The sequence below is a fragment of the Heloderma suspectum genome, chromosome 8 (assembly GCF_057233095.1).
Source record: "Heloderma suspectum isolate Gila_16-S chromosome 8, 16-S_ref, whole genome shotgun sequence".
Lineage (NCBI taxonomy): Eukaryota > Metazoa > Chordata > Lepidosauria > Squamata > Helodermatidae > Heloderma > Heloderma suspectum.
The window spans coordinates 48,154,529-48,177,022 of record NC_139465.1 but is presented as its reverse complement, the minus strand read 5'-3'; the positions used below and the strand labels follow the sequence as shown (position 1 = coordinate 48,177,022).

General features: G+C 55.2%; 1 protein-coding gene across 3 annotated transcripts in view; it reads right to left on the bottom strand.

Moving 5' to 3' along the window:
• The window catches only part of FHOD1 (formin homology 2 domain containing 1), a 73,341-nt gene that overhangs the window by 29,735 nt on the left and 21,112 nt on the right, over positions 1-22,494 (bottom strand). For 2 of the 3 annotated variants that reach the window (XM_084812340.1, XM_084812341.1), the window contains exons 4-10: positions 8,697-8,764; positions 8,099-8,204; positions 3,869-3,963; positions 3,260-3,371; positions 564-658; positions 335-478; positions 39-247 (exon numbers count right to left, since the gene is read on the bottom strand). In XM_084812340.1, the coding sequence (XP_084668466.1) occupies positions 39-247; positions 335-478; positions 564-658; positions 3,260-3,371; positions 3,869-3,963; positions 8,099-8,204; positions 8,697-8,764 (829 nt within the window). Of the gene's footprint in view, positions 1-38; positions 248-334; positions 479-563; positions 659-3,259; positions 3,372-3,868; positions 3,964-8,098; positions 8,205-8,696; positions 8,765-21,379; positions 21,557-22,494 lie in introns of all 3 variants that reach the window. The other variant, XM_084812339.1, reaches the window with a different exon arrangement.

Genomic DNA, 22,494 nt, shown 5'->3' with positions numbered 1-22,494 from the left:
TGGGGTGGGGGCCATGCCCGCCCTGCTGGCCAACTCACCAGTCTTCATGGCTTTCCCCAGCCAGGCCCAGCGCCGGAGCAGGGCCAGGCCGCACAACTTCGGCAGCCCCGGGGTCCCAGCTGTCCAGGGCGGTGAGGCAGCCCAGCGAGCGCCGCGGTCCCCGCCGGCCCTCGTCCCCCCTTCTGCGCTCCTTGCCACGGGCGCCGGACGGGGGCTCTTCCATGCCGTCCTCGTGCTTGAGGGCATTCTGCAGGGCACAGAGGTGCTCAGGCAGAGCGACAGCAAGAGGTGGGTGGGAGCTGCCCCTCCCTCCCCGCTCCCAGCCGGGCCCCACCTCGTAAATGGCCAGCTGCTGCTTCAGGTCCGGGTCGGCGCTCTTCTGGCCCATGAGCCACTCGATGGCCTTCTCCATGCCCTGCTGCTCCAGGCAGTCCGTCATGTCATAGAAGGAGTCCTGGTCCGGGAGGGCAGCCAGCGTCTGCGCAACACCAGCGGGCACCGGTCAGGCCAGGAGCCTGGCCCCGCCCCGCCCGGCCCCACCCCGCCCGGCCCGCAGCAGTCACCTTGTTGATGAGCGTCATTGCAAACACCTGCAACTCTGTGTCCGCCCCGCTCCTCTGCTCCAGGAGAGCCATGAGGCGAGACCACGGGAGTCCACCTGGAAGCAAGGAAGGCGGGCGACCAGACCAGTCAGGGAAAACCTGGAGAAGCGGCCATTCGCCCACCACCCCCACTCTCCTCACCCCTGCTGTCCAGTCCCCACCGGGGGTCCTGACAGGCAGGCCTGCTCTGCTCATCCACAGGCCTGGCCACAAGCAAGGCGGCCAGGGCAGGGCCGACCTTTTTGGCATGCCCAAATCCAGCGGGGGCCCCCTGTGCTCTCGCTGTGCAGACAGCACCCAAGAGCAGCTCCCTGGGAAGACCACTGCCCCACTGGGGGCCTCCCGGGAACGTCGCCAGGCAGGCAAGAGGAAGAGAGACCCCCAGCCTCTGGCCACCAGAGGTGTGCACCCCTTGGCAGTGGGGCTGCTCCTGCTTACGGAAAGCACAGCGCCCGCAACAAGCACAGCACAGGGCATGCGGCCCTCCAGGTGGGGTTGCAGAAAGGGAGGTGGGGAACAGAAAGGGAGGTGGGGTTGCACTGTATGTGAAAAATACATTTCTCTGCACAGAACTACAGGTGGAGGAGCTTGGTAGCCCCATCGAGAGCATCTGGGTTAAAATAAATGGAGCAAAGAATAAAAGGAACCTGGTGGTCGGAGTCTACTATGTAAGTATACTACTACTATGAAACTTTTGAAAAGCAAATAGCCAATGTTTTAAGGAAGCATGATGAAGTAGTAATGGGGGACTTCAATTTCCCCGATATTTGTTGGGAGACAAATTCTGCAAAACATGACCCCTCCAGGAAATTCCTGACTTGTGTCGCGGATAACTTCCTCCTACAGAAAGTAGAGGAAGGAACTAGAGGATCAGCTATCCTTGACTTGATCCTAACCAACAGACATGACTGAGTGGATAAAGTAGCAGTTACAGGAACTCTGGGGGCAAGCGACTACGTTGTGCTTTAGTAAAGGCTAAACATGCCTAAACATGAAAGCAACAAAAAGGCTTTCTTCAGCTACGTGCACAGTAAAAGGCAGAGGAAAGAAATGGTTGTTCAGTTATTAAATCAGGATGGCAAAATGATAACAGATGACAAAGAAAAGGCAGAGGTGCTCAATTCCTACTTTGGCTCAGTCTTCTCCCAAAAGAGGGTCTAGGAGCTCCTCTTCAAAAAGCGTAAAAAGGAGGAACCTGGGAACTACAGAGCAGTCAGTCTGACATCAATCCCTGGGAAAATTCTGGAGCAGGTGATAAAGCAATCCATCTGGAAGTACCTTGACAACAATGCAGTGATGACTCGAAGCCAACATGGATTTGTCAAAAACAAGTCCCGCCAGACAAATCTGATCTCATTTTTGGATCAAGTAACCTCCCTTGTGGACTGTGGGAATGCTGTAGACATCATATATCTCGACTTCAGCAAAGCTTTCAAGAAAGTGCTCCATGATATCCTGATGAGCAAACTAGCTCAAAGTGGGCTAGATGAAACAACGATCCGGTGGATCCACAGTTGGCTACAGAATTAGACTCAAAGAGTGCTTCTCAGTGGGACCTTCTCAAACTGGGGAGAGGTAACGAGTGGGGTACCGCAGGGCTCAGTCCTGGGCCCAGTGCTCTTCCACATTTGTATTAATGTCTTGGAGGAGGAGGTGCAGGGAACGCTGACCAAATTTGCAGATGACACAAAATGGGGTGGGATAGCTAATACTTTGGAAGACAGAAACAAAATTCAAAGTGATCTGGATAGACTGGAGTGCTGGGCAGAAAACAACAGAATGACATTTAATAGGGATAAATGCCAAGTTCTGCACCGAGGAAGAAGAAACCAAATGCACAGTTACAAGATGGGGGATACGTGGGTCAACAACACCTCAAGCGAGAAGGATCTTGGAATTGTTGTCGATCACAAGCTGAATATGAGCCAACAATGTGATGTGGCTGCAAAAAAGGCCAATGCTCTTGTGGGCTGCATTCATAGAAGCATAGCTTCCAAATCCAGGGAAGTATTAGTTCCCCTCTACTCAGCACTGCTTAGGCCTCACCTGGAGTACTGTGTCCGGTTCTGGGCACCACACTTGAAGAAAGATGCAGACAAACTGGAGAGGGTTCAGAGAAGGGCAACAAAGATGATCAGGGGACTGGAAACAAAGCCCTATGAAGAGAGACTGAAAGAACTGGGCATGTTTAGCCTTGAGAAGACTGAGGGGAGATAGGATAGCGCTCCTCAAGGACTTGAAAGGTTGTCCCAGAGAGGAAGGCCAGGATCTCTCCTCGATCATCCCAGAGTGCAGAACAAGGAATAATGGGCTCAAGTTACAGGAAGCCAGATTCCAGCTGAACATCAGGAAAAACTTCCTGTTAGAGCAATACGACAATGGAACCAATGACCTAGGGAGGTGGTAGGCTCTCCCCCACTGGAGGCATTGAAGATGAGGCTGGACAGCCATCTGTCAGGGGTGCTCTGACTTGGATTCCTGCATTGAGCGGGGGGTTGGACTTGATGGCCTTGTAGGCCCCTTCCAACCCTACTATTCTATTCTATGATTCTAAGGTGCTTTGGCCGCCAACTGCTCACCGGCCTGGCCGGTGGCGAGGGGGATTGGAGCTGAGCCAGAAGCACCCGGGGGCCACGGTGTCCGGGCAGCCCACTCACCTCTGGTCTGCTCCGCGGCCAGGACGGCCTGGATGAGCAGCGGGGCGTTCGATTCCGCGTACTCCACGAAGACGAGCAGCAGCTTCAGGGCCGTCTTCGCCACCAGGCGGTACTAGCACAGAAGCATGGGAACCACCTCAGAGCGTGGCCAGCTGCTTTGGCAGGGACGGGTGGAGGCGGGGGGTGTCTTGGCCAGCTGCCCTGCCCGGGGCCTTCTGCAGGCAAAGCGGCGGCCGTCCAGGGTGGGGCAAAGCCTGGGGCTGCACACTGTGTCTCAGCCAGGCCTCCCAATGGCGCAAGGGCTGGGCCAGCTGCCTCCAGGCCTGCTCCAGACCCTGCTAAGGAGCTCTCCTGACTTCCCTCTGGGAGATGCTTCATCCTTGGAAGATGTCTGCTGGCTAACAGCAGGGAGGAGACCCCCCCTCCCTGGGCTCACTCCCACAGCTGGACAGCTGCCACGTCTGCACAGGCCCTGGCGGAGAGGCATGTGTGGGGAGCCCCCCTGCCCGGCATGGCCAATCTGAGGGGGAAGGCTGAGCCCCGCACTGACTGGCCTGGCAGCATTGCCGGCCCAGAGGGCAGGCCGAAGAGCCCAAGGGACCTACTCACCATGCTGCCACAGAGCGAGTAGAGCCACTGCACCGTTGCGTTGTGGTGGATCACTCCCAGCATCCCATCCACAAAGAGCATGAGCTGGCTGAGGGCTGCAAGAGAGAGTGGCAGAGGCCCCGTGGAAGTCAAGGCAGGCCCTGGCAGACAGGGCAGGCCAGCCACGAAACATGGGGCTCCTGGGCAATCGCCACGCTCCGCTCACTCACGGCGGCTTACGGCTTGTGGGGCAGCCACATGACACGGCCACTCAACTTTCCTCGGACTGGAGAAAGCCTGACTCTTTGAGGGTGGAAGACTAGGGAAGTACGAAAGCCATTTACCTTCTCGATGAGGTGATTCGTGGTGGGGGGGAGGTGCTCCACGCCTCCCCCCAAAATCCTAACCTGTTCGGCTCCGCTCCGCGGCAACTCCATGGAGCCGCTGGCCAGGGCCATCCGCAGCCAGAGTTCTAGCCGCGGACGGGCTGCTGCGGACGCAAATGGCGGCCGCCATAGCGGCTGCCATTTGCATCCTGTGAAGCTGCCGTGATAGGCTACGTAACTATTTACGTAGCATATCATGGCAAGCCAAAAAAAACACAACAGCGTATACAAATGGCGGTGGCTGTGGCGGCCGCCATTTGCGTTCCCTATTTTGAGCCGTTTTAGCCTACGTAAATATTTACGTAGGCTATTACAGCGAAAAAAAGGGAACGCAAATAGCATAGTGGGCGCCATTTGCGTTCTTTCCCCCCCCCCCTCCGTTTTAGCCTACATAACAGCGTTCCGTGCACCTCGGTGTTCAGTCATGCCGGCCACATGACCACGGAAGCGTCTTCGGACAGCGCTGGCTCTTCGGCTTAGAAATGGAGATGAGCACCACACCCTAGAGTCGGACACGACTGGTTGGGGACACCTTTAGCTTTTTAAAATATTTACGTAGCTAAAATGGCTCAAAACAGGGAATGCGAACGGCGGCTGCCGCAGCCGCCGCCATTTGTGTACGCTGGGTGCTTTTTTTTTGGCTTGTCGTGATAGGCTACGTAAATACTTCCGTAGCCTATCACGTCCTCTGCAAGGACGCAAAAGGCATCCCTGCATTAGCCGTGATAGGCTACGTAAGTATTTACGTAGCCTGTCACGGCTATGATCAGGAAGCGAATGACGGCCGCAGGGCAGCTGCCATTTGCAAGTCAGTGTGGACAGCAGCAGGTAAGTGCTCCATTTCGTGCGCCTTTCGTGGGGTGGGGGGGCTTCGTTCCGCCATGGATTTTGGGGGGCCGAATGCACTGGCATTCGGCCTCACCGAGATCCCTGGCCGAATTCTCTGACATCCCTATAGAAGACGAGCCCCATGCCCCATGCCCTGTGGCTGCACTGCCTCTTGGACACGTCACGGCCTGGATGTGGGCAGCCACCGTGCCAGCACACCCTCCCTCGGATCTCTGGCCGGTGCCATTTTACCACCATGTTTCTTGGGGGTTGAGTTAGTCTTTCAATTAGCGCTAAAACGCTTTTCCAATTATGTATTTTATTTAAAAATTAATTTGCACAATAGCAGTTAAATGCAATAATGTGATAGTATTAATTTTTAAAAATAATTTTTAAAAACCTTATGTTTCTGTGACTGCCATATTAGCAATGGGGCTGCAGAGGGGCAAACTTCCCATTCCTCCTTGATGGGTCCTTTGTGGGGCTGCCCCTCACCAGCCAGTTCCGAGGGTGAAGCCTTTCTTCCCCCCATACAAGTCAATGCAAACAGCAATGTCTCCATTTGTTTGCAAAGGGATGTTTGTGAGAAGACTGTGCCTCCAAAAATGGTTAGTGGGGGCAAAGCCCACCACCCAGTAAAGACCCTTGGGGAAAAGGGGTTGTTTTGTGGGGCGGATGTTTGTCCTTGCCAGTGGGTTTTGAGCACGCAGCCTCTTTCCCCCCGTGCAATACAGCAGGCACAGTGACTGGGGCGGAGGGGGGCAGGGGGGGGGAGAGAGAGAGAGAGAGAGAAAGAGAGAGAGAGAGAAGGAGCCCATTGTGATGTTGGTCTAGGATCCCTGAGTTCAAATCCCAACTCAGACATGAAACTCAGTGGGTGGCCAGGAGCTAGTCACTAGCTCTCAGCCTAAACCACCTCACAGGGTTGTTGTGAGAACAGGGTGGGGGAGGGGAACAGCCACAGCTGCCTCCTTGAGCTCCCTGGAGAGAAGTGGGATAAAAATGTCAAAAATGCATAAATAATTGCAACCATCTTGAACATGACTGCTCCAGAGCCACATGGAGGAAGAGCGCAACGCCCCCTAAAGCGTGGAACGTCTGCTGCAATTCCACTGCAGCTTGCCAGTGTGACAGAGCCGGTGTGGCGTAGTGGCGAGAGCGTTGGACTGGGAGCCCAGAGATCCGGGTTCTCGTCCCCACTCAGCCATGGAAGCTCACTGGGTGACTTTGGGCCAGTCAGACTCTCAGCCCAACCTACCTCACAGGGTTGTTGTTGTGAGGATAAAAGGGAGAGGAGGCGGATCATGTAAGCCGCCTTGGGTTCCTTGCAAGAGGAAAAAAGGCGGGGTATAAATGCAATAAATTAATAAAATAAATAAATGCCCAGGCGGGGCTGTGGTGGGAGCTGTCGCTCATCTGCCAGCGGCAGGCAAAAGGTAGCAGCTCCGAGCGTCTGCCTGGTGGGAGAGCCGGGAGTGGCGATTCGGGCTTGGGGCGGAGCGACTGCCACAGGAGTCCTCCTTGCAGCACACGCCCCTTGGCCCTTTCCCCCGCCGAGATGCACCCTCCCGCCGCCATTACGCTGCTTCCGTGAGAGCCCACTTAGGTCAGCCCAGCCCTCCTCAACGCTGGGGACGATGGGAGTCCCCACATCTGGAGGGCACCGGGCTGAGCATGGCTGGGTTCATTTGTCAACATGGCCCACATATGCCAGTCCTCTGGCACCCAGAGACACTGAGGCCTGAGCGCAAGCAGCCCCAGCCCCACTCAACACCCTTTTAAAATCATCCGCTGAGGTGGTCAGGACCGTGGCCTTGGGGGAAAGGCCGTGGGTTGATCCTCCCGCTGCTTTCCCAATCAAGATCCCACACCTCCAAGTGGGGAAAACATATCCATGTGCCCACGCTTTCCCTGCAACCGGGCAAATAGCAGTGGTGTGCAACGCAGATCAGGAAAACCACATGGGAGGAAAGAGTTCAACCAGGGCGGCAACCTGCAGCCAGCCTGAGGGCTGAGCTCCATTCTGGAGAAGCTCTCGGGGGCCGAGGCAAGCAGGGCAGGGCCAGAAAGGCCTGCCTGGAGCAACAAAGCCTCCAGACAGCCATCTCAACCTTCCGGAAAGGCAGAAAAACTGCACGAGACAAAACTCGGGAAACCATCAAGCATCGGGGGAAAGGGGCTGGGGTCATCTGGGGATGCCCAGAGGGCCAGTTCTGGCCCCCAGGAGGCCAGATTTGGCCCAGAGGCCTGAGGAGCAACACCCCTGCAGTAAACCTTCCCTCCCACAGTGCCCTGGTCTTGATCCAATCTCCCCCCTTGCCCCACCTAGATGCTTTTAAAATAAATTAAGAGAAGTGTGAGACCTCAACACGGGTCTCTCCTGACTTCTCTATTCAGTCCAGAGCGGTCAATAAAGTGGAAGTGGTCTCACCAAGATGGCTCACGGATCACAGGCAAAACTTTACATGCTGGGCTTTCCCTAGCTGCACACTCTGAACTGAGTTGCTAGTGAGACAGAAATACTGCCTCATTCTGAAGGCTCAGGAATGGGTCAAAATCATTTAAAAGCAACACCCTGTAAACAAAACTCCCTCACAGTTCTCCCCATCTCACACTGCCGCTATTTCCAAGATGAAAGTATCAGTTAAAATCCCTCAGCAGCAGTTTAAATGCGGTCAGCAATGTCAGCAAGACACAAAACAAACTAAAAAAAAAGGTCCTGTGATGTTTGTCTCTGCCAGTGTCGGCCAGGGCCCAACGGGGTCTACCCACTCAGTGTGATGACGCGTTGTGGGTGGCAGAGAGGCAGACAGAGACCAGAGTTGCACCCAGCCTGTGCTCTCAGTGACCAGCGGATCAGCACCGTCTGGGGGCAAGAGCAGCGTGCGAAATGGGGAAGCTGCTCTACCCACAAATCTCCACGACGTACTGGCTGTCCTGCACATGGCCTTGAATTGGCGGGAGGGTCCAGGCACCAGACTCGCCACGGAAACTCAAAGGGCCCAGACTCAGCGCCCCCCCTTGGGCGGCCACCCACCTCTGAGAATGTAGTTCTGGTAGTTCTGGTCAGCCTCAGCTCCCACCGTGATGAGGCAGGTCAGCCCTTCTGAGTTCACAAACTCCGGCACCAGGTCCTTATCTTCCTGCAGCAGAAATCCAGAGATGGGACGCCTCCATCCAGGCTGCAGACGTGCCAGAGGCCCCTTTGCCCCTTGCACAGCAGAGGAGGCGGGGCAGACAGAGGGCCAGGCCGAGGAATCAGGGTGAGGAGGGGGCTGGGGGCTGAAAGCCACGGTCTGGAGCAGCATTGCTCCAGTGGCTGGTGCTCAGCCACACCCAGCCTGGAGAACTGCAGCAGATGAGGAGGTGGACGCCAGCCTCCCTCCTCCCCGGGTGTGCATGTCTAAACATTGCAAGAGAAGAGAGGAGGCTACAGGGGCAAGGGGCAAAGGGGACCCGAAGGAAAAGGAAGAGGCACTCGGTGGGCCCAAGCCCATCTAGCACGTTCACATGCACACGCGTGGGCTGGCTGGATCCAAGCCCACGGCCCAAGTGCTCTGGAGCAGGCTGAGGGGCTGGAGGCGGGCCGAGTGCCTCTCCGAGACACACTGCCGGATGAGGAGGGCGGGGCTCACCTGAAAGAGCTGCTTCAAGGAGAAGAGGGAGCGTCTCAGCTCGGGGCCCTTGGAGCCGTACAGCTTCTCTGAAAAACAAAACAAGCGCCAAAGGGGCTGGAGAACGGGAACAGCTCCGCATGGTTCCAGACGCTGGGGGGCGACAGAGAGCGCCTCGCTCGCCCCGGTTGTCGGAGCAGCGCTTCCTTCCTGCCCCCTCCCCTCGCTCTTCCTCCTCCCTCTAATCTCTGCAGCAAGCGCCATGCTGCTCTCTCCCGAAGGAAGCAAGCCACTGCATCTCATGCCTCGCTTATTACACTCACACACCCAGCTCTAGGGGGTGCTTGTAGGTAAGAAGTGAAAGGAGAAGCACTAATACAAAAAAAAAAAAATCCTTTTACATAAAGGGTAAAGGAAAGATAGTTCTAAGATGCAAGGCCAAGAATGCATGCAATGGCATCACAGCAGAGGAAGTACAGTTCTTTCTTGAACTGAAGACAAATCTGCTGAGCATATCCACGCTGACAAGAAAATGTACATTTTAATAAGAAAGGCGATCCAGTTTCTTTTGAAAGTCAACTATACGCCAGAGGCTTTGAGAAGGATAGAGTCTTCAAATTAGACTGCCAAGAAGAAAAAGTCATTTTATTAATGACTTGGAGGAGGAGGTGCAGGGAATGCTGAACAAATTTGCAGATGACACAAAATGGGGTTGGATAGCTAATACTTTGGAAGACAGAAACAAAATTCAAAGTGATCTGGATAGACTGGAGTGCTGGGCAGAAAACAACAGAATGACATTTAATAGGGATAAGTGCCAAGTTCTGCACCGAGGAAAAAGAAACCAAATGCAGTTACAAGATGGGGGATACGTGGCTCAACAACACCACAAGCGAGAAGGATCTTGGAATTGTTGTCAATCACAAGCTGAATATGAGCCAACAATGTGATGTGGCTGCAAAAAAGGCCAATGCTCTTTTGGGCTGCATTCATAGAACCATAGCTTCCAAATCCAGGGAAGTACTAGCTCCTCTCTACTCAGCACTGGTTATTTATTTATTTATTTATTTCATTTCTATACCGCCCAATAGCCGAAGCTGGTTAGGCCTCATCTGGAGTACTGTGTCCAGTTCTGGGCACCACACTTGAAGAAGGATGCAGACAAACTGGAGAGGGTTCAGAGGAGGGCAGCAAAGACGATCAGGGGACTGGAAACAAAGCCCTATGAGGAGGGACTGAAGGAACTGGGCATGTTTAGCCTTTACTAAAGCACAACGTGGTCGCTTGCCCCCAGAGTTCCTGTAACTGCTACTTTATCCACTCCGTCATGTCTGTTGGTTAGGATCAAGTCACGGATAGCTGATCCGCTAGTTCCTTCCTCTACTTTCTGTAGGAGGAAGTTATCCACGACACAAGTTAGGAATTTCCGGGAGGGGCCATGTTTTGCAGAATTTGTCTCCCAACAAATATCGGGGAAATTGAAGTCCCCCATTACTACTTCATCATGCTTCCTTAAAACATTGGCTATTTGCTTTTCAAAAGTTTCATCCTCGTCTTCTCCTTGATTGGGTGGCCGGTAGTAGACTCCGACCACCAGGTTCCTTTTGTTCTTTGCTCCATTTATTTTGATCCAGATGCTCTCGATGGGGCTACCAAGCTCATCCTCCTGTATTTCCGTGCAGGGATATGTATTTTTCACATACAGTGCAACCCCACCTCCCTTTCTCTTCCTCCTGTTCTTTTTGAACAAGTTATATCCTTCAATTGCTGTATTCCAGTCATGAGAGTCATCCCACCAAGTCTCAGTTATACCTATCAAGTCATAATTTCCCTCCTGTATTAAGAGTTCAAGTTAATTCGGTTTGTTTCCCATACTCTGGGCACTGGTATATAGACATCGAGGACCATGTGTTTCATAGTCTGGCTTTCTTCCTACATGTGTCTGAAGACTATTATTGGGCGTAGAAGATGGCAGTTACCTTCTTAGAAACAAAAGACCCTAGAGTTGGAAGAGAGCCTAGGACTAAAAGATGCTAACACAGCACCTACCCCAGTGGACAAGGTTTCCACAAGCCACAGCGAGCCACTACCAGAAAACAACGGCTACAGGGAGGCCACAGGGAAGTGTCTGTGCTTCGCCACAGCCCCAGGCCTGGCACAGCCACCGCAGCGGGCATCCGATGCAGGAAAACCAGCTTACCCAGCCAGGGATCGGACTGCAGTCAAGAGCGTAGAAAGCTGTCTGAAGGGGACTGCATGCTTAAAGCTGAGACCACCAGCCACCAACAGCCCTAAACTCGTGGGAGACATGGATGGAGATTGGGCTGAGGACATTTCAGGCCACAAATCCACAAGTGGACATATATTTTTCCATGGGGATGGAGCTATAACTTGGGCAGCCACAAGCAGGCCACGGTCGCCCAGTCATCTGCTGAAGCTGAATATATGCCAGCTGGAGAAGCATGCAGAGAGGTCTGATGGCTTAAGCTAGTACTTGAGAGCTTGGGAGTTGATGAGCCTCTACAGACTTATGAGGACAACCAAAGTGGCATGAGACTATCGGAGAAAACCTGCACACACACCAAACACGCTGATGTTAAGCACTGTATAATAAAAGATCTACAACAACAGGGGCTTGTTGAGGTACGCTATTGTCGCACGGGAAGCATGACTGCAGATATACTCACCAAACGATTAACCAAAGACAGATACCAGGGTCTGCGAGGGAAACTAAGTCTTGTAGACTCTGAAGCATGCAGAATTGAGAAGGGGAATGTTGGATAATAGGAGCAACTCCACATGCTTCCAGACACTGGGGGGCAACAGAGAATGGCCTGCAGCGGATCAGTGCCGTCTCTCCTTCCTCTTCTCTTTGCCTCTGCAGCAGGGAGCGCCACGCGGTTGCGGTCTCTCCCAGGAGGAAATCACCGTATCGCATGCCTTCTCTCACTCACACACCCAGCATTAGGGGGTGCTTGCAGTTAAAGAGCGTTAGACAGCCTTCTCTGACAATGTGTATGAAAGCACTAATAAAGACAGTTGATCTGAACTTCTTTGAAACTGGCTCTAGCCTGCATTTATTGCCTCCAATACTAAATGCTGGGTTGCCAGGCTTTCTCTGCATAAAGCAACTCTGCTGTATGCCATACCAGACTTTCCCACAAAAGGGAGACCCCCTTTGAGTCTGCAGGAACAAGCAACCCTGGCCCAGCCTGGCCCTACCCTGAGACCAGGAGGTCGCATCAGAGAGGCAGCCTCCTTGCAAAATGGAAGCCCTGGCTAACTGGTTCTCTGGGGGCTGGAAAGAGTCCAGGCCAGCAACTGGCAGAGGGAAGCCAAGAGAGGTAAGCAGGGGCTCCCAACGCACCAAGGCAGGATCACCCAGGCTCTGACGTTTGCCAGCCAGGCTGGAGCAAGCAGCAAAACCAGCGATTCTGAGAACCTCTGGTCATGCCTTCAGGGCTGTTTCATGTTGTCCCCCCTTACGCCTCCTCCTCCCGTGGTGGTCTTCCCCCAAACACAGCCCACAGATAGGCCATGAGGTGGAAGCTTAGTGACATATTAGGTTCAATGTGTAAAACTTCTAGAACAAAAGTGGGAATATACCAAAAACACACAACTGGGAGATTCATGCCCGGAGTCAGAGCAAAAGCTCTTCCAATAAAATAAAAAGGATGGTCCCAAGGCAGCACCATAATGCCTGACTTGCCCAAACAGGTGTTGGGGTGCCTCACAAAGCCAGGGCCCCCCTGCAAACTGCTTTGCAGAATCAGACCAAGAATCCATCTCCTTCCTTTGCTCAGTCCTGAACTTACTGCCAGTCCGTTTCCCTAGGACCAAATGCCACTCAGCATTCAGCTGGACCCTGAGCAGATCTGCGGATTCCACACCAGCAGCCTTGAGCCAGAGCACTCCCAGCTGAGCCCTGCCCCAGCTGGCTGGCTTCAGGAGGGGTGAAGTGGAACCAGCCCCTGCCTAGGCCGTGGGACAGAACCAAGCCCCCAGTCTGGTCCTCACAACAATGGAGCACGCAGAACAAAGCAAGCCAGAGTAAACTGGTTCAGCAGCTGCAGTTGACCAGAAATCCAGCGCCAAAGGAGCAGGCCAGGGCTGCTGGCCCCCGAGATTCCAGGGGCAGAGCCTCTGCTGGCCAAGTGGCCCATCCGTGATCCATGCTGGGGCGCGCCTCTAGTCTGAGTTCTCTGAAGAAACCCCTTGCCCTGGGTAATGGGGTGGGGGAGTAAATTATATAAAACATATTCAAGTGGGGGTGGAGGGAGGCTCAAAACATGTGGCTACGCCCCCTGAGGCCCTACCAGGTGTGTGCTCGTTCAGGGCTTCACCCAGCCTGAGGCAGCATGAGGCTGGCAGGCCTTGCAAAGGCCTCTAAAAACAGTGGGCAGAGGCTCTGGGGGCTGGAAAAAGAAAGACAACCCCCTCACGCCAATCTGTAAAAAGAAAAGGTGGAAGACAACAGAAGAAGCCAATGTGGTTTCACAAAGAGCTTAAGGATGACCTGAAAACAAAAAAGAACACATATAGGAAGCGGAGAGAAGGCCAAGTAACAAAGGAAGAGTACAGGAAGGTAGCACAGAATTGCAGGGATGGCGTCAGGAAGGCTAAAACTGAGAACGAGCTGAGGTTAGCGAGGGAGGCTAAAAGCAGCAAAAAGGCTTTTTTCAGCTACGTGCATAGTAAAAGGCAGAGGAAAGAAATGGTGGTTCAGCTACTAAATAAGGATGGCAAAACAATAACAGATGACAAAGAAAAGGCAGAGGTGCTCAATTCCTACTTTGGCTCAGTCTTCTTCCAAAAGAGGGTCTAGGAGCCCCCTGGCAAAGGCGAAGTACAGGCTAAAGGGGCAGGATTGCAGCCTGAGATAGATAGGCATATGGTCAAGGAACACCTAATGACTTTGAAAGAGTTCAAATCTCCAGGGCCAGATGAACTGCATCCTAGAGTAATAAAGGAACTGGCAGAAGAACTCTCAGAACCGCTGTCTATTCTCTTTGAGAAATCCTGGAGGACAGGTGAAGTGCCAGATGACTGGAGGAGGGCTAATGTCCCTATCTTCAAAAACGGCAAAAAGGAGGAACCTGGGAACGACAGAGTAGTCAGTCTGACATCCATCCCTGGGAAAATTCTGGAGCAGATGATAAAGCAATCCATCTGGAAGCACCTTGAAAACAATGCCGTGATTACTTGAAGCCAACACGGATTTGTCAAAAACAAGTCCTGCCAGACAAATCTGATCTCATTTTTGGATCAAGTAACCTCCCTTGTGGACTGTAGGAATACTGTGGACATCATATACCTCGACTTCAGCAAAGCTTTCGACAAAGTGCCCCATGATATCCTGATGAGCAAACTAGCTCAAAGTGGGCTAGATGAAACAACGATCTGGTGGATCCACAGTTGGCTACAGAATCGGACTCAAAGAGTGCTTATCAATGGGACCTTCTCAAGCTGGGGAGAGGTAACGAGTGGGGTACCGCAGGGCTCAGTCCTGGGCCCAGTGCTCTTCAATATTTTTATTAATGACTTGGAGGAGGAGGTGCAGGGAATGCTGATCAAATTTGCAGATGACACAAAATTGGGAGGGATAGCTAATACTTTGGAAGACAGAAACAAAATTCAAAGTGATCTGGATAGACTGGAGTGCTGGGCAGAAAACAACAGAATGGCATTTAATAGGGACAAATGCCAAGTTCTGCACCTAGGAAAAAGAAACCAAATGCACAGTTACAAGATGGGGGATACGTGGCTCAACCACACTACGAGCGAGAAGGATCTTGGAATTGTTGTCGATCACAAGCTGAATATGAGCCAACAATGTGATGTGGCTGCAAAAAAGGCCAATGCTCTTTTGGGCTGCATTCATAGAAGCATAGCTTCCAAATCCCAGGAAGTACTAGTTGCCCTCTACTCAGCACTGGTCAGGCCTCACCTGGAGTACTGTGTCCAGTTCTGGGCACCACACTTGAAGAAGGATGCAGACAAGCTGGAGAGGGTTCAGAGGAGGGCAACGAAGATGATCAGGGGACTGGAAACAAAGCCCTATGAAGAGAGACTGAAGAACTGGGCATGTTTAGCCTTGAGAAGAGAAGACTGAGGGGAGATAGGATAGCGCTCCTCAAGGACTTGAAAGGTTGTCCCAGAGAGGAAGGCCAGGATCTCTTCTTGATCATCCCAGAGTGCAGGACATGGAATAATGGGCTCAAGTTACAGGAAGCCGGATTCCAGCTAACCATCAGAAAAAACTTCCTGCCTGTTAGAACAACACAATGGAACCCGTGACCTAGGGAGGTGGTGGGCTCTGGACACTGGAGGCATTCAAGACAAGACTGGACAGCCACCTGTCAGGGATGCTCTGACTTGGATTCCTGCACTGAGCAGGAATGCTCCTTCCAACCCCACTATTCTATGATTCTATGAAGGCCAAAAATAAAGAATTCTTTAAATATATCAGAAGCAGAAAAACAGCTAGGGAGGCAGGTAGACCATTGGATGACAATGGAGTTAAAGAGTTCAGAGCAGGGGGTTGGACTTGATGGCCTTGTAGGCCCCTTCCAGCCCTACTATTCTACGATTCTTCCCCTCTCAGACCCCGTGCCCCACAGCACTAAAGAGGGCTTGCTTGCGACTGAACCTGGGCATTTAATTGGGGGTGGCAGCTTCGGAAACGTTCCTCGGCTTTTTGCTTTGTGGGATGTGTCCCGCGGGGAGACCTTGACCTCTCCCTCAGAGGACTGCCTCAGCCGGCTGGTTCCCCCCCCCCCGTCACTTCGCTCTCTCTCCTCCCGACCCCTCGGCGTGGCTCAGCTGCCCTCCCTCTCCACAGGCACTGGAAGGCGCTGAGCGGAATCCCCGGAGGACTACTGGAGCGCTGTGCTATTTCTTCCCTTTTGACAGGCCAGCCAATACCCTCTTGCGCGTCCCAACAGTTCCACAGCACGCAGATGCTGGCCCCTGCTGAGACACTCCCAGCTCGATGGCACTGGACCGCCACTTGCCCATCTGGACCGACCAGCCTGTAGGCAAGCTCGGAGCCCTGTCTGCCGTGTGCCACCGGATGAATGTCGCCGCAGAGCGGGGGACGTGGGCAAGAGTTTGGACCACCAGCCTGCTTGACCTGCTTCTCCCTCTGGGCTCATTCAGTCAGACAGGAAGGAAGGGGCAGCCTGGGCCCAGGGGCAGCGAGCGCCACCTTGTGAAGGGCCGATCCCACTCCTGGGAAAGCCCCCCGGGCCCAGAAGAGCATCGAGGCCATTACTCAGGCGCCCTCCTGGGCCAGGGGCTCAAGCAGGTGGCCACCGCAGCACCTCTTGGAGGACTCAGATCACCAGGAGCCCTGTCAGTCCAGGGTCCGCTTTAGACCTCGAAGCTGCCTGAGTTGCCCTGTTGGACCATTTATACTGGGGCAACTGAGGCAAACGCAGGGGGATGCAGTCCTGCTTATTCTCTTGGTCCTGAAGGAAGGTGTTTCTTCTGCCCAGGACACTGGTGTTCAGGCGGTCCTGGCCAGGGTCCAGGACGCTGCTCAAGCAGGGGCTCATGGGCCCAGCTTCCTCTTCAGAGGCATGCATGGGCTGGGTGGCTTTGCCCCCCCTTGGTGAAGGCACCACCTGCAGCTCTTTCTGGACAGACGCAGCCTTGCCACGGCATCTGTGGTCTGGTAGCCTCTCAGCTAGCCCACTGCAATGCAACTACCCACACTTGTCTCCCAGGACCCCGCCCGAGCAATGCAGTTTACTTCCTGCCAATCTGCTCCTGACACGGGAGGCCAAGGGTCTCGGGACCTTCTCTTTCAGCCGTGGCTGAACAGCCCCACCACCCTGATCCTGGCATGCTGGCCGAAGCAGCGCAGGGGAGCGGGTGTCACTGCTGGATTTAACTGCAGTCTCTGCCCAGGGCAGCATCAGCACCCAGAAGCAACAGGCAACGCCAGGGCCATGCAGCTGAGGGGGGCTGCCCTGCACCCCCCCCCTGACAATTCCTTTCTTCTTTCTCTTTGTGGGCAGAGCGATTCCGGGCAGCTGGCTCTAGCCACCATTTAATTTTCCCTCAATGCCCCCGGCATCACTCCAGGGCATTGTGGGAAACTGAAATGGGGCCAGAGCAGCGACTCTCTGTTGTCCACCACCAGGTAAACGCACCAGCGAGGAGGGGCCCTTTGTCTGCCCCCCCCAACCCGGCCACTCAACCATCAGAGGCCGAGAAAACCCAGGAATAAGAGTCTCTGGCGACGCAGCCCTGCCGCAGAAGCATGTCTCCAGGCGGTCCGGGAGGGCACGGGCACAGGCGCTCCCCCTCTCCCCTCACCCACCACAGTATTTAGATGCAGCCCAAGCGGGAGAAGGTTGCTCTTGAGATGCTGATCTTCTGTGTGTGGGGAGCGTTCCGGATTCAGCCCCTCCCTCCCTGCCGTCTGAAGCAGCCCAGCCACAGCGGCCTCATGGGGAGGGGTCCCAAGAACGGCTGCAGGGTCTCCAGGGCAGCCTCTGGCGACTCTTCTCTCAAGACTCCCCCCCCCTCCAGGGCCCTCACACAGAGCCATGCTGAACGCACACGAAGGGCCCGAGCCAAGGCAGACAGCGCATGCATGCCGATGCGGGCAGGCGGACAGTAACGGAAAGTGGGGGAAGGCAAAGAAAGCGAAGGGGGACCAGCCTCTGCCAAGGGGCCCAGGTGGACGCTGGGGCAAAGCACTCCAGCGCCGCGGGGAGGGTGAAGGGCCGCATTTGGGGCCAATGGATCATTTGCACACTGTGAGCCACCCACAACAGCAAAAGCCAGACATCCAACCTGCAGCCAGAGCACAGCTCTGGCACGCTCCCTCCTCCCACGGTGCCCAGGTGGCGCTTCTCCTGCGTGGGCCTTGGGGCCTGCTGCCAAGCGCCTGGGAGCTGCTGCAGCCCAGACAAGGCTGGCTGCCTTCTGGTTTCCTGCATTATATAAATACCCCAACAGCTTCCTGCGCAGAGAAGAACTCCGACAAAAGCAGGAGGGAGGGAGGGAGGGAGGGAGGGAGGGGGCTTCTCTTCCTTCCCTGCGTCTGGAGCCAGACAATCACAGGATTGACCTCAGAACACAGAGGCAAGGGAGGCTCCTCTCCCTGGCTGGCCCGAGCCAGGCGTGTGCGTGGCCAGAAGAGGCCAGTGGCTCCTGGGGCCCAGACGGTGCAAACACAGCTGCTTTCCCAGGCATGAAGATCCCTCGGTGGCCAACAGCTCGGCCTGACCACGTTGGGGCAAACCAACCCGAGATGGACAGCATCTCGCCACCTGCCACAGGCCCCTGGTGTGAGGCAGGAAAAGGACACAACTAGCGCTGCAGAGAGGAGGCCGCAACCCGCCACGGCACGCTTGGTCTCAGGGCCACGGCCCCCCGCCTCGTAGGGCCCGCTGCCTTACTGGAGTGTAACATTTCCTCCCTTTCCTACATCCCTCCCATCCCAAAGGCTTTTGTCAGACAGAAGATCCCCTTCTGCTCAAATGGGCTCCACCCCAAGACGCTGCTGCTTCCTTCTCAGACTAACCTTCCTCCTGCCAGGCAGGTTTTACACCTCAGCTGGGTGTAAGAATCCAGGCAAGCAGCAATTGTTGCAGGATGCAGGAGCCAGAGACCGCCGGGGAGCCAGAGAATGGTGCTTCCTGTCCCCAGGTGCCAGCAGCTACAGGATGCCTGGATGTTTGCAGCCCTGCACGGAACTTCTCGCCCCATCACCCAGGCCAGCCCTTCACAAGGGGGATGCGCCGTCAGCCCCACTGCTTTGGGACCTTCAACTGCAGAAAACTGGGGGGAGGGGGGGGAGCGGGCACAGGCCAATTGCAGAAGGGATGCCAAAGAGGCCCCCCTATTTCACTTCCCCTTCCTTCAAGCCGCGGCATTCGCAGTAATTGCTGCTTGTCTGCAAAGAGGTGGGACACAGATGGCAGACTGGGTGGATGGAGGCCTGGCTGCCATTTCTGCAGCAGCGTCTGGGATGAGCTGGTGGGGAAGGAAGACAGGGTCTAAGCTGACACCAAGTGCTGGCCAGATGGTGGGTGGGTGCCTGGCTCTGGGCTGCCCTCTTTCCAGCAGAGCGCTGGGCCCCAGGCCACTCTGGGCCTCCGTTCCTTTGTGCGTCACTCTAAGCACAGAAGCTGCCACAGCAGTCCAGACGTCGGCGTCACTCGGTCACCTCACGCGGAGAGCGCCTTCGAGGGGCACGGGGAGAGACGACCAGGAGGCGCTGCGGAAGGGCGCCCAAGCACTCGGGAGGATGCTCCTCCACCAGCCCACGGAGGGTTTCCTGCCCACATCACCCCATCTGAACGCCACAAGGGAGGCACCGCTGGCCAAGGGCCTGCTGGAACGGGGCTTGCCGGCAAGAGCTGCCCGAGGACAGCAGCTGGCGGACCGCACCGAGAGGAAAGGAAGCAGCGCTGGGGCAGGGAGAGGAAGGAAAGTGGGGAAGAAGCACAGGCCCAGGCGTCCAGGGCTACGCAGGGCGCCGTTTCAGTTGCCTTCACAAGAACGTTGCACAGCAGGTCACCGGCCCCCATTTCACAGCCGCTGAGTGCAGGAGGCTTGGCCACAGCCGCCGAGAAGCAGGAGCTCCGTGCAGAAGCCCACCACCTCCAGGTCCCAGCTGCGTCTTGCGCGGGGGCGTGGCCCGCAGAGGCAGACTGCTCCTGTGCCAGGAGGCCCTTGCACACAGCAGGCAGGGTAGTCAGCTAGCCCGGGGCCCACCGGGTGCCTCGGGCTGCAGCGCCCATCGGCCGTAGCCAGCACAGCCAACGGGCAGGAACGCTGGGGGCTGTGGCTGCGGAAGGCTGGCGGACAGAGCCGGGCCTTATGGGGAGCGGCCGCCCACCTCGGGCAAGCAACTGAGCAGACCTTCCCAGACCGTTGCTGAATGGGCGAGACTCATGGGAACTGAAATCCAAAGCCCCTGGAGGGCCTGATGCCATCGAGGCATGGTGGGCATCCACTTCGGCTGCAAGCAAGGTGGCCAACAGCCGCCTGAGAAGATCGGCCGCACCGGATCCTCAGGGTGAGCGAGAGTCTCCAGGGGAAGAGCTGCTCACTGCTGCCAGCAGGGAAGAGGCTGGAGTGGGGCTCTTGCACAGCTGCTGGAATGGGCCTTACGCTCGGTTGCCCCCCACCACAGAAGGACTCTACCCCACCTGCTGCTGGGGTGTCCAGAAGGGAATCACGCTCTCAACAGGGGAGACTGGATCCCCCCATCCCGGTTAGCCCCATGGAGGTCCACGGCACTTGCTGAGATGGGCACTGTGGCTGTTGCCCTGCCTGCTTGGCTGGACGCAGGTCCCCAGGGAAGTGCGGGGAAGGGCTCGACAGCACGGGGGAAGGTGATGTGGAGCAGTCATGGCCTGTGGAGCAGCACGCATCGGGACAGTCCCCAGAGCCACGCCCCCCAGAGAGCCCCCAAATCAGGAAGCAAAGCCATTCTAGCAGTTCCCATCCCTGCCAGAACCAGGTCTTATACAAAATGGTTGGGTCTGACCTGCCCAACAGACGCCAACCCACCACAAAGTTATTTGCATTGCAACAGGGAAGAGGCCGGGATGCTCCTGGCACTTTTGCAATTACACGGCATTAAGAGGAGCTCTGGCCTTCCTGGATCTCTCCCCTGTCCTGCAGATCCCAGACCCCATGAATGACCATGAACAGAGAGGCCCAATGACAGAGAGCACATCCTGCAGAGCGGTCCTTGCATGCAATGTAGAGAGTCACACAAAGTAAGTGCCTGGAAGTATCTGTGGAGGAGCGTTTAGATCACGACTGTAAGACACCGGAAGGGGATGGCCAATGGGGAACTACCGTCGATCCCTAACCTGCTCTGTCGCCTTCCCTGCTTGGACCCCCAGAGACCAGCCTGCCAGGAGCAACCAGGTCAAAGAGCACACTGTGAGCGTGGCACCGTTTCATGGCCGTGTCCACCAGCCCTGTTGTACAACACTTCACTAGTGAAGCGAGAACTGAAGCAGACCCACAGTTCCAGAACGTTACTCTGCAAACTGAAGATAGGGAAGCAACAGGGGTAGCAGCGCGGGCCTCGTCTCCATCCTCACACTGTCCCGTTTCCCTGGCTGTAAAGCTAGGGCCATTCAGGAGACACCACACAGAGCCCCGCCCTCTTCTGTTCCACTGGCGGCGTGGCTCCTTCCTAGAAATTCAAGCCGCATGGGCAGAGCTGACGCTCCAGCCACTCCTCACACCAGCATTGCCCCTCCCAGAAACGCTGGGTGGCTGCCCACCCCCACGAGGGGGAGCCCCGCAGCACTCAGTGCCGTCTTGCGCTCCTCTCTCCAGCAGAGGAAATGCTCACAACACTGGTCGGCACAGACACGGCGGGAGGTGCGGGACGGCCCCAGGGGCCAATGCGGAGCCACAGGGAGACAGCCGCAGCCGCGCACAGGAGAGAGCGTGCAGAACGGCTGCAGACAGGGGAGTGAGGGAAGAGGCGGCAGCTGCCGGCTCAGTCAAGGAACCGAATTCTCCAGTGCCTGAAGCCAAGCAACGGGGTGGGCCGCTAGTTCCTTCTGTTGCACAATCTGCCTTAAGGCTGCAGAGACTGGAGACTGGCAGGGGCCCTCCGTTTCTCCCCAGGCAAAGCTAGTAGCTTTGTCTGGAAGACTTGACACAGGAGGGCCTATGCAACCAAGATGGCAGGGCAGGAAAAGAAAGGTGATCACCTTGGCTTCCCGACCTTTCGGGCCGTGGAGCGGAAAGCGAGGGCCCTGGCTGAATATTCAGAGCCAAACCCGAAAGGGCTGCGAAGAGCCACAGCAAGACACGAACCTTTCTTCCTGAAAGGGTTGCTTCCTGGTCCTTATAAGCATTCCTCAAGGTTCTCCTTGGATTTTTTCTTTCTACATCAGGAGCAGGGAACATTCTTCAACCCAATGGCGGACATCCAATCTAGGAAAGGACTTGGGGGGCATATGTCATCTATGGGCTGGGCCAAAATGAGAGTCTTACTTATTTTAAACCCGGGGCTGTCTTCATGAGCCATTTGGTGCGAAGTTAGAGCAGCCTGAATTCCTTTGTGACAGATGATGTCATCACCGATCTGCTGCCAACCAGCCACTCCCCTCTTGAAAAGCTGCATTTTCTGAAACTCCTTTTACTCCACTTTTTTTTTTTTTTAACTGAAAGTAGCTCCCTGGTGGTTTTGCCACAGTATGCCACGTCCCGTCCCCCCCACATTAAATCCTCTGTGCCTCTGTGACCTGGCAGTGACATGGTCAAGGGGGTGGATGCCCCATTCCCTCTTGTTTCCCCAACAGAAGTAGTTTTCCCATTGAGAAAATCCCCAGGAACACAGCGGCGACCCCTCACACTATCGCAGTAGTGGGGGCAGTCATTCACCTTAGCTAGCCTGCTTTTAATCTTTTAACAGATCCGCCCTTCTGTGCATGTTTACTCAGAAGTAAGAAATAAATTTCACTCCCCTGCAGTGAAAGGGTTAAAAGCTAACTTTAGCAACTCCCCTAAAGCACTCTTTTGCTTCTCCAACGCTCTCTTAAATTGCTATTGCAATGCTGTGCTTTGACATTCTGTAGTTCCTCTGATGTAAAGTCATTTCTCTGTTGTTATGTAAAGTCCCTTCTCCGCTTTATCACAGTAATTTTGAGTTTATGGGAGCTTCTCATTGTGAGCAGGGAGAAGGAGAATGGTGGGGTTGGAAGCAATAACTCCATGGCAGAGTTCTGGAATGTGGCAAAATTGAGGGCTGGGCTGCTCTTAGGGGGTGTCTTCAGATGCTGCACTCGAGATTTGGGGATTTTGGCTCCTCAAGGCACAAGTG